The sequence below is a fragment of the Etheostoma cragini genome, chromosome 6, assembly GCF_013103735.1.
Source record: "Etheostoma cragini isolate CJK2018 chromosome 6, CSU_Ecrag_1.0, whole genome shotgun sequence".
NCBI lineage: Eukaryota > Metazoa > Chordata > Actinopteri > Perciformes > Percidae > Etheostoma > Etheostoma cragini.
Genome location: NC_048412.1, coordinates 17,843,776 through 17,855,574, shown reverse-complemented (window position 1 = coordinate 17,855,574; position 11,799 = coordinate 17,843,776). Strand labels below are relative to the sequence as shown.

The following is an 11,799-nucleotide window of genomic DNA, read 5'->3' as shown; positions in this document are numbered from 1 at the left end:
TTAATATGTTGGTGTGCGTTTTATCGCCATCCGGTGGACATTAGTGTTAATGAATTAATAGATTTTGCAAGCTTTGCCGGAATGAAGACAACAGATGGAGGAAAGTATACTTTATTCATCAGCATTATGCATTATGAATTCTTAAATTTCTTGTTGACTGCACAGTTTTATGAGGATGCAAAAAAAAAACTCAGTATAAGCTTCAGTGAGTATTATCAGACATTTGTGGTTGTTATGTTGGGAGACAAAAACAGGATAAATTGTGTGATTAAACATGCCAAATGTTGATGACTCTCTTCTCTCTGTGTGTGTGTGTGTGTGTGTGTGTGTGTGTGTGTGTGTGTCAGAGTTTCCTGAAAGTGATCCTTGGCGGAGTCTCAGGCTGGAGGATGAGGGTGCATTTGGTTTGAATGTCTTCTGAGGATGACACGCTGAGATGGAAGCTCAGCAGGATCTAGACAGAGAGGAAGCAAAAACAAGAAAGGAGGATAAAGGGAGGCGGTGGGTATGTGGGGGAGGGGGTGATAGGGTGTGAAGACAGAATGAAACATATCATATGTTTATATAATACAACACAGATTAATACAGATGTTCTAAATTGTTTTGGCTTAATACCCCTTTCAGTAAAGCAGTCTCTTGTTGGGGCTCCTTGTCACAGTTCAGATGTCTATGAGTGGTCAACACATCCACTAAAAGTCTTTCTCTAAACTTCTCACAGGGTTTATTATATATGTTATATATTATATATATATGTAAATTGTATAAACTAATCCAAAGAGGTAAAATTATCCGATATATTCGAAAAAGGTCTGAGAAATTAATACAAATTCTCTTTCGTCTCCCATTCATATTCTCCCGACCCTCCAGATTAATCTTTGAAAGGGCAAGAGCCACTGAAATAAACTGTGTATTGTGTGTGAATATAAACTAGGTCCAGTTAACAAGCTATGACAATGAACTGCTGCTTGTGCACTCCTTACTGTTACTTGTAATAGAGTATTTTAACATTGTGGTCTGGTACTTTTACATGGGTTAAGGGTAGGAGTACTTCACTGCTCAGCAGACATATATTAAGCTTGTCTAATCTTCTGTCTGCCTTTCCTTCCCTCTGACTCAACATTTCCAACTCTCTTCCTTCTTCCTGCATCACATTGTCGTCCCCCTTTTTGTCTGCCAATACTCACATGCATGAGCAAGAGCTGCATCTCGTTCTCAGCAATCCGCCTCCCGACACACTGCCGTGCACCAAACCCAAACGCCAGAGAGCGAAATCCTCCTGGCCCCTCTCCTCTTTGGCCTTCCTCTCTGCTGCCGCCCCACCGACCGGGGTCAAAGCGCAGTGGATCCTCAAACACTTCCGCACTTCTTCCCAAGGGGTAGAGGCACGCCTGGACCATCGTCTAAGGAGAGAGGGTTGATGTCCGTCAAACACACTGAAGACAGCTGTAGCACTGAATGTGCCTCACAGTCACATTTTGATCACTCACCCCAGCAGGAACGTGGTAATTCTGAAGAACAATATCTTTGATCGGATACCGCTGTACTGTAGTTCCCACCGGATATAACCTGACACAACCCAAAACACACACATAAACACACAAACAGATAACTGATTTTTAGATGTTATGTTTGACTTCTAACTCTAACTAAACTAAGGATTACTGGCAACCAATTATCATTGTTGCATGAGAAAAATGTCCTTGGTTCACTTTGTGTCAGCTGGTTATTAGTTATCTGATTAACTGCAAATTTGTTTGGAAATTTGCAGCACTGAAGCACAATATCAGCTGAGTCCAGCATTACAGCGTCATCCTTTGGCCCTATTTAGTTGAAATTGTAATTGCTTTAAGCATTAAAATTGAATGTGGACCTTGGAAATAGTAGTTTGATAAAACATTCCCAACTCAAGGTCCACTTTCACGCTTTCAGCCGTATCACACAGTCTTCATCAGCTGATTGAGTCAGATCAGTTGCCGTGGAGATGGCTCTGTTAATATGTAAGCTCTAAAAGTCTTGGAAAAGTTAGTAAATAGACCTTGTGTTGGAATTGTTTTGTCAAACAACTATTTCCAAGGTCAACAATGAACTTCCACGCTTAACTTTTGCTAAGCTAATACAGATGAGAGGTTTTTAAAAGTGCCATGGGGAAAAAATCATTCTGAGCTCACGTCAACAGATCCAACAGGGTAAACACACAATGCTGAGATGGTGCAAAGTGTGTGGGTCCATGTAGTTGGCCTACAAATAGGTTAATCAGGTCATGAGCAGAAAGATGTGCCTTGAGTGCTATGTACCTGAGAATCTCCTTGATTAGTCCTTTCAGTAATGGCGCAGCCTGCAGGGCTTTCTGAGGATCACAACCAGCCTGTGCCCACGACGTCCTCACCTGCTGCCTCACCCTCTCCTGCACCTCCGGGTTGCGACCCAGCTCAAAAAGAGCAAACTGCAGGGGCACAGCTGTCTGCAGAGAGGATGGCATGAGAGGTGACATGGAATCAGTTAGGGTGAGATATACTAATACAGGCCAAAGACACAGGCATACACACGCACACAGACAACACAACACAACACAACACAACACAACACACACACACACACACACACACACACACACACACACACACACACACACACCACACAACACAACACAACACAACACACCGTGTCAACTCCTCCTGCCATTAACTCAGTAATGTTGGCTTTGATGAGGTCCAAGGATAGCTGCCCTTTCTCCATGAGTTGGCCCAGAACCCCGGTGTACTGGCCTCCAGCTGCTCCAGCCTCAAACCCCTGAGCCTGGGAGGAAGACAGACGCTGGCACCCCTTCTGGATCCTCGCCTCCGCTAGAAAAAGATCAGGACATGATGACAGAGTCAGGTAGGATTGGAGTAGTGAAGGTGGATAATGGAACAGATTAAAGAGAGTTAGATGAACTGTATCCATCACTCCCTGCCAAAGGAGTCCAATAAACGCTTTCGGTCTGTGTACCGTGGTTGCAGATGTGGTCCCATGCACTGGCGTGCTGGGTCCACAGGGGAGCGCCGATGTGGAGCAGCAGGCGAGGGGGCACGTAGAGGAGAGGAGGGGTTGTTGCCAGCATTCGCTCCACGGCCCAGATAAACTTCTGGGACTCCACTGAGGGAGATGAGGAGAAGAGGCCAATACGCTCCCCGTAGATTACATGACAACTGGCTACAGGGGTGGAAGGAGAGGGCAAGGGTTTATAGGTGGGTGAGAGTGAGAGTTAAGTGAATAGTTTTCAAGGTTACAGGTTTTTATTTAGAATGTTATGGGTTGAGTATGTTCTAAAATGAAGCACAAAAGCCTGAGTCTGTGACAGCAAGAAAATATTGTGTAAAGTGTGTTTTTTCAAATCTAACTTGCTGCCTCAGAGAGAAACTGCCTCTTCACCACTAGGCATCCACCAGGCATCCACCACCTATCAGACACACTGGTATTATACTGACTTCACATCACTGACTGGAATAGAGTATCTTGCATGTCTATTCCCATCTCGGTTTAACACCTGACTTTGTGTGTTGTCGTCCATTAGGAGCAGACTAGCATGTCTTAAAGTCATCAACTCCCCCCGCCCTCTCACTCTCTATCGCTCTCTCTCTCTCTCTCTCTCTCACACACACACACACACACACACACACACACACACACACACACACACACACAAACACACACAAACACACACACCTTGGGGAAGAATGCTAAAGCTTTGATCATCTTTGCTACTGTTTTCTATTTATGAAGGTGCATGTTTTCCTTGACCTCCTACATGTAGCCTATAATATGTTAATGACTGATTATGTCTCAGGTTAAAATGAGTTTGGTTCTCACAAGAGCTTAGAATATTCGGAATTAAAAAACAGAAAGAGCAGAAGCAGTGAGACGTTAAAGGTGATGTTCCTGCAGACTGTATAAGTCCTCCGACTCCGTCTCAGCCTCTTCAACAAGCATGACTCAATTCAAAGAGCTAACAGGGTGAATGAGAGACTGTCAAAAGAGGAAGGTGACATTAATCCATACTCTCCCCTCCCCCAGAACTTCAATGTCAATCATTGCTGGATGAAAAGGAGACAGTTAGGTCCCCGTTTAACCCTCGTAATGTTACACCTCTTTACACTTAACTAATTTTTCCTAGATATAAAAGGGTCCAGAATATTATGCAGACGATGTGTATGAATAAAACAGGAATTCATTTAGACTCCAACTGTGCAGTCATACACAAGAATACACAACGAAACCACAGGTCAGAAATCACTGGGGATGATGACCTCAGACCTTCCAGTGCGAAGCGGAAGAGGTCAGGACTGGGATCCATAGTCAGACTGCGCTTCCCCTCCTCGCCTCTCCCCTCCCTCTCCACTCTGGCGCGCAGCATCTGACAGAAATCCATTGCAACCTCATCAAGCAGGGGGAGAAAGCGCTTCACGGGCGCACTCATCATCACCTCCTTGTTGAGCAGTAGACGGTCAGCTCGCCACTCCTCACCATTCCTGTGGAAAGAAGATTTGGAATGAGGCATTGAAGTTGACCTGCTTCACCTCTACTCAGTCATTGTTGGCAGCAGAGAAACTGGGTTGGAAAGAAAAATATCTTTCTCACGCAGATGTGCTGTTCCGTTAAACATTCTTAAAGGATAGGTGCTGTGTCTATTTCCCTATCAATTTGTGTTTCCCTTGGCGAACAAAGCCCTAACAACAAACAGGTTGCTACAGTGATACTTAACATCTATTTAACTTAACCTTTACCTGTCTAGTTATTTCTGCAACATTTAACCAAAACCTGACCTAAAACCATGCACAGATCACCAGACAAGGAGCCCCTGGTTACAGACATGTGAAAAGCCCTCACACCTCCTTAGTAGAAGGAAAAACCCCAGACTGAAAGAGACACAAAACGTCACAGATCTCGTGGCTGCATTGTTTGTTATTGTTTTTCGACTCTTTGTGGTAATTTTTTAGTGGAATTGGCTGATTTTTCTACAATCAAAAACTCATGTCAGAATAATAAAAGATGCTACAATTACATTAGTATTCTACATATAAGAGCTTTGAAAGCTCTTCCAACAAGAGAATTGCTGAATACTTTCCACAACTGATTGAATGACCCCAAAAATGAGCAAGATGATGATGATGACACAAGTGATTACATGCACTTCTACAAACACACACACAAAACGTGTTTCCCTCACTTAAAGGGACAATGCATTGACTTACACTCATGAAATTTTTCTCTGGAGACTTCCTAACGTCTTGAGACATCCTAGCCTAAATCATAACCACTACATGTATAGCCTTGACCATGGACCCAATCAACCTAAAATGTACTGACTTACATAGTGGGGACTTGAATTTTGTCCCCAACTACGGAGATGAATCCCCACACAGTGACAGATTAACAGATTCACAATATATCACCACAACATGAGTTGTAAACAGGTGTTTTACTGACTTGAGGAAAACTCCCTTGCTGAGCTGGCGTGTCTCTCGGTGCGTTGCCCAGGGCTGCAGGGTCATCCGTCGGGGGTGCAGGCCCTCTGAGCGGAACAGCTCAGCAATATCAGATGGCAACATGATGTTCACACTGCTTTGGGTGCCCAGATGCTCCCTTCACCCATCCACACACAGATACACAGACACAAAGACACACACACACACACACGTAAACTCATATGCACTACTGTTACAAACATATTGGAAAACCTTGTCGATCAACACTTTCTCTCATCACTGCCCCACTTAAGGTAATGATGTCATCCCTCTATCTACCTGTAAATGGGGCCGAGGGCGTTGAAGGTCCTCTCCATGTGCTTGTGGAGCTGCCGGAAACGATCTTCTCTCCAGAACTTAACCAAGTTGACCCAGCCGCTCCTACCTGTGTGAGGGATTTCCTCAAAGCTCCGCACTTGCCCATCCACACCTCTCTTTCTTACTCCTGTACTAGACCTCCGAGTGCCCTGTGCTCTGACACACACAGTCACTGGGATGTACATGCTCCTCATGGTCCAGACAAGATGTGTTCGCCAGTCTCATCCAGAGTTGTGACACCGCTCGTTGTCGTCTCTGCAGGACCGATTATTTCCCTACTTCATCCTCAACCTCAAATCCTTGAGTGTGCTCTGCATCGCTCTGATGAACTGATAGCAGACAATAATTAATGGATGTAAAGATCAGAGTTCAAGAGAATCACAACAGAGCCCAAATGTCAGGCTGATCCAAAACCATACACACACACAAACACACACAAACACACACACACACACACACACACACTCACACACACACACACACACACACACACACACAAAGAGTGGGTCCAGCTGGTCAAAATGTTTTTGTTAGTAAGTTTAATAGTTTTTTTTATTAAAGTTTTTCACACATAGCTGACTGCCTACTTATCCACTTGTAGGTAACAAGGTGATGTAAGGGAGTTCTTTCTAAAAAAACTTTTACAGACTATTTACACACCACTATCACCTCAATGTAAACTAATCAATAAACTAATAGCTTAAAACTTTGCTCACATACTGTACATTACATATACAGTTTATATATGGAAAGATCATTTACAAAAAGACAGTAAAACAATTTAAAGTACAAAATGTGTAATGTCATCACTTGGGTGAATGTGTGATGAAATGTGAACATGTTTCCCTGAGGTTCCTTACTTGTGTATAGATCACTCATTTGGATCTATAAACTAGCTAGTCATAATAATCTAGTAGCTTCTACAGAATATAATTCATAATATTATTAACTAATTAATAAATTATTCACATTCATATTTAGCTCATCTCAAAGGCAATAAAATAAAAATGATCTGGCATATTATCATTGCTACATAAAAGACAAACATTACATACAAAAGCAAGGTCTGAATGACATGTTTGTGTAACAGGGATGATTGGACTGAGCTTGTAAGAGGTTGAAACACTGTTTGTGTGTGAGCAGCAATCGTGTATGAGGGTCCCCTGTGAATCCCCTGCACTAACACATTAGAAGGCGGTGTACCGGTCATCCCATGTGATCACATATTGATCACATTACTTTACAAGTTGCTGGCGTGTGAGTGGACGTCTTGCGGTGTGTCCTGCCCGTGAGCGTCGCTGTGCCGAAGCTGAGGCCTTGAAAGGCGCTAAGCAGGTTGAAGCCGTCGTCCTTGGTTTTGGTTTCAGGATGAATGATCTTGGCCAGCTCATAAGGAAGCGACACTTTCCCGCCAACAGACCTCAGGTGGTTTGTGTCCTTGGGGCTCTAATCGTGAGGATAACAAACCAGAAGAAAGAGAGAGTTGAAAGGCTGAACATGTGACAAAGAATAAGAACTTGATGATCATCATGACCATGCTACACAAACATACAGTGTGGATAAGTACATGAATGGTACACAATTGTACATGCTCATAACTACCGAGTTACAGCCATGCAAATGAGTTAATTACAGATACAATTATGGTGATAAATAGATTGAATTGAACTGGTACAAGTTGACATATGCTAAGTTATTTAAATTTGTTTGAAATCTGTTGGGAATTATGGGAGTTTAGTCTTAAACAGACAATCAAACAAACTTGGTAAAGCTTGGATGTTTTGTTTGAAAATTCACAAAATGTTCCTGAAATCTCTTAATGAGACGTCATGCTGACTGACAGACAACTTGAGTAAAAACATATTTTTCATTTTTTATCTTATTCTATTACAAACACAGACCTCAGATAGCTTATATTTACTCCTGAAGTGAGCTCTCATAGCTGCTCTCTCCGCATTCTTCTGAGTGTTCATTGCTTCCCGGAGCTTTCTGTAAATACAGCAGACAAAAAAACAAATACACTTGACATTTCTCAGACTGAATGTAATTACAGCAAATCTCTGCCACAGCAGTGACTCAGATTTGTGACTCAGAATTGACTTGTTTAATTTGGACTGCTTTTTCTAATAAACGCAAACGGAAGCAGCTGCAGACAGTCCATCCATCCATCTATCTTTGTCTGGTTGTACAGGGTCGGGTCGCAGGGGCAGTAGCTCCAGCAGGCGACCTTAAACTTCTCTTTCCCTAGCCACAATACTGAGTTTCTCCCCCGATCTCTAATGAAGACGCCAGCCACCCTCCTGAGGAAACCCATTTTGGCGACTTGTACCCTGGATCTCGTTCTTGCGGTCATGACCCAGCCTTCAAGATTTAGAGGTGCTGATCCTCATTTCAGCCGTTTCACACTCAGCTGCAAACCAATCCGGTGAGGGCTGAAGGTCACAGGCTGATGATGTCATCAGGACCACATCATCTGCAAAGAGCAGCGATGAGATCCCCAGCCCACCAAACTGCAACCCCTCCCCACCCCAACTATGCCTTGATATACTGTCCCTGAATATCACAAACAGGATTAGTGACATAGCGCAGTCCTAGTGAATGGCCAACCTTCACCTGAAATGAGTCCGACTAAAAACAACGTGAATTCAAAGCACACGTGTGGGTTTTTTTGTTATAAAGTGTTTCAAATCATACAGTAATAAAAGTCCCTGGTAGGCTGCCTGCTACTGGCCAAGAAGAGCTGGTACTGGCAGTAGGTAAGCACCATTAGCAGCAACAAGCGCGTCCTCAGAGCTGTTGTACCAAGGATAATGTGTGTGCGGCTTAGGCTATCCAAATCTACCTCCCTCCCACATTGGCCTACCCAAACTTCTACCTCAACCGCAGCCTGTGCAAGTAAAGGAAATGTCATATGAAAAATCCCGTCTTTTCAATCTCAGTTTTGGTGTGGTAATGGTAACTGTACCTGGTCTACCCTGTTGTTACTTTGGACATGTTGTGTCTCTAAATTGTGTGTCCACTTGCCTCTCCATCTCCAGGTCCGCCTGGTACGAGCAGATGATTGACGGGTCTTTGGGGTGTGATGTTTGGAGTGGAGGGGTCCTCCCCAACCGGTTGCATCCTCCTCTTGCTCTCCCATCTCTGCCCCTCCTCTTCCTGCGTTTGGCACACAACTCCCTCTCCTTCACCCCCGACACACAGCTGGTCAGCTTTCTGATGGGGGTCCTCAACGTCTTTTTTACTCTCACGACAGACTCCATGATGCACCGGAGCTCTCAGGACAGGAGTGAATGAACACACTGCTACTTCTTGGACAGATGATAGGTGAATATATCAAGTTTTTCTCCTCTACTCATGTTGTGTTGCTCTGACAGGACAAAGTGAGGACATCCACACTCTTATGTCCTGTGGCGGCAATAACCCAGGCTGAGACCTACCAAGGACAAGGTTGTCAGTCAGACAAGGCTTAGACATACGGACTTAGTAAACACACTCACTCACACCTGCTTGCAAATGTTACATACGGATGAAGTGTTTCGCATCTAGAAGAAAGGGATGTAGACTATTAAAAGAGACACAAATGACAAATGTCTGTCTTAAACATGAGGTTCTTTTTCAGGCCATTTGTTTGTTTATCCGCACACAAAGCTAACATAGTTCATCATGTATGTCCAGTCTACAGTTTTCTTACCAGGTAGGTGGTAACAGTTGGCCAAAGGCTCACAGCATAAAATCCTTATAAAGCTCCAGCCACATGGCCTCCACCGCAACAAGACAATCCCCAAAAGCTCTACAACAAATCAGAGGGAGCAAGAAGAAACAACAACAGAAGACTCCCCAAATTTTTCCTGTGCTCCTTGACGCTCACAGGAGTGAATAACTATGTGTATGTCCAGGTTTAGCCTTTGCCTCTTCTGCTTCCCTCCTCAAGACTCACTCTACTTTTCAACACCCCCCCCCCCCCCCCCCCCCCCCCCCCCCCCCTCTATACGGATTACCACTTAGAGGAATTGATGAGGGGAATCTTGTTAGCTGTGGCAGGTAATGCACTTGATGACTCGCACGTTTCTGATGAAGATTTTGAGACGCAAGCTGATGTCATTATGAATGACAAACACATACACAGGTCTGACATCAGCAAATCTCTTTTGAGCTCTTAAGCTGCAGCATTATCTGCATTTGTTTTTGTTTAGAAGCAGTAGAGCCCTAAAATTGGTCACTAAGGAGATAGTGTGCACTGGTTTTCAATCTCAGTCAAATATGCAACTCAGTTTTTTTTTTTTATAACTGGCAACACATGGAGCAAAATGCTTGCCAAACTATGAAAGAGGAAGAAACAGTGTGCGGTTAGCCACCCATTTCTGCACAGGTAAACCAAATTCTAGAAGTGAAGGCATCCTTTACCTGCTTTTGTGATTCAACTACTGCAGGTGTTATATTAAGGGGAAAACAACCTTCTGTTGCGTGTTGAGCGAATTTCCAGGCACTGATTGAATTGATCTTTCCAAATACAATATCTTTGCTCCAGCAGTTCCCCTGATTTTCTTTTTTGGAACATTTTTGAATGTTTGAATGTCTTTGAATGACTCCCCTCTGTGAGGTTTGTGCTCTATGGCCTAATGCCGTATTTGGCACACACATTATTTCTGAATACTTCAACAAACCTCCTTAATATCCATCCTCCCTTCCCTTGTTTCACTCATATTGTTTTTTCCCCTCTGAGGACGCTTTAATGGTTTAACAAGAACAAGAAAAGCCACGCCCCCTGTTAAACCCATTTGTTCAGTGACAGATCTGGGATCAGTTCACTCATCCATCCATCTATACATCTATCCATCCATCCGTTCCTGTCAGCAGTATTTCTCCACAGAGGTGGATCATATTGACAACCCTAAATCTATAATAAATAATTTTATATTTTTATTTTACCAGAAATATTCTATCTAATCTAATCTAGAGACAGACACATGCAGCCTGAAATAACAGAAACAACAACAAAGACAAAATTGAGACTTTTGTTTTTTTATCATTCCTAGACATTGCAGTCATGACTATTTTATAATTCCTTGTCATTATATCATGTGGCAGATGGATACAAGAGATATGGCATGCTGTTTAGCCATGCTGCTAATAGCCTCATAGGCCAAATGTGGTCCTGCAGCAAAGCAACCTGCTGCAGTGCTAGATCAGGAATGAACAGATGCCATCTTGGATTTCGGTAACCAGTTCTTATAATACAACCATGCATCATCGCATTTCATTGTACCTGGCCTTTAATAACCATGTAATTCTAATTTACAGAGAATAAATCAGAATAACTTTTGTCTTGTAGGTTTCAGGTCTGTTGTAGAGAAAACACTAAACAGAAGATTCATTAAGAAAGGTTTTGGCAAAGACACAGGTTCCACGGACCTTTTGGTTACGGTTAGTTTAGATTGGTACACATGCTGTCAGTGTGCACTGCAGGAGGGTGTTTTAGCCTGTTATACCACCATATTTAATGGTGGCCTCAGCCTCCTGCTCAACCCAAATACACCTGACTGGTTGTTGTGATAATTGTACTTGGTTGTTCTTGTGGAACTTTTACTTTGTGTTGATTTTGGCATTCTCCTTCAATTCTCACCATCTGTTAAATGATCGACCAAGGTTGACAGAAAACTCTTAACATCTTTAAAAAACTATGTTCGGTTTTGAGAAACAACAAGTAAAAGGGATAAAGTCTAATGTCTTTTCATTTTAGCACCATTCATGCTCAGCAGCTTAGCTAATAAATGAGGTCATAAGGTCTCATCAAGTCAAACACAAATACGCTGACAATACATCTCTCTCAGCTCTGCCAAGGCTGAAGATAAAAAAAACTGGCAAGCACACACACACACGCCCAGTCTGGTGACCATGCTCTCTGCTGAGCTGCGTTCCATCAATATGCCAGTAAGGAGGGAAAGAGCGAGGGGGTGGGGGGGAGGGTAGTGTGAGA

At 43.3% G+C, this 11,799-nt stretch overlaps 1 protein-coding gene and 1 long non-coding RNA gene across 2 annotated transcripts; one reads left to right on the top strand and one right to left on the bottom strand.

The window, feature by feature from the left end:
* Nucleotides 1-115: 115 nt before the first annotated feature.
* Nucleotides 116-6,257, bottom strand: LOC117946724 (cytochrome P450 11B, mitochondrial). The gene is made up of 9 exons (XM_034875073.1): nt 5,784-6,257; nt 5,467-5,622; nt 4,294-4,508; nt 2,989-3,192; nt 2,662-2,843; nt 2,295-2,461; nt 1,488-1,566; nt 1,185-1,400; nt 116-454 (listed from the first exon to the last, which is right to left on the bottom strand). The coding sequence occupies exons 1-9, from the start codon at nt 6,014-6,016 to the stop codon at nt 344-346; spliced, it is 1,563 nt and encodes a 520-aa protein (XP_034730964.1). The 5' UTR covers nt 6,017-6,257; the 3' UTR covers nt 116-343.
* Nucleotides 6,258-9,031: 2,774 nt separating this feature from the next.
* LOC117946759 lies at nt 9,032-11,010 on the top strand. Its single transcript, XR_004657096.1, has 3 exons — nt 9,032-9,146; nt 9,521-9,863; nt 10,911-11,010. It is a non-coding gene; the product is annotated as an uncharacterized LOC117946759 (long non-coding RNA).
* The last annotated feature ends 789 nt before the right edge of the window (nt 11,011-11,799 follow it).

Excerpts from the sequence above, each read along its gene's own strand:
- LOC117946724 (XM_034875073.1), bottom strand. The coding sequence starts at position 6,016 with ATGAGGAGCATGTACATCCCAGTGACTGTGTGTGTCAGAGCACAGGGC. Across the intron at positions 5,623-5,783 it reads GCCCTCGGCCCCATTTACAG|GGAGCATCTGGGCACCCAAA; the intron begins GTAGATAGAGGG and ends GGATGGGTGAAG. Across the intron at positions 2,462-2,661 it reads TGGCAGGAGGAGTTGACACG|ACAGCTGTGCCCCTGCAGTT; the intron begins GTGTGTTGTGTT and ends TCCTCTCTGCAG.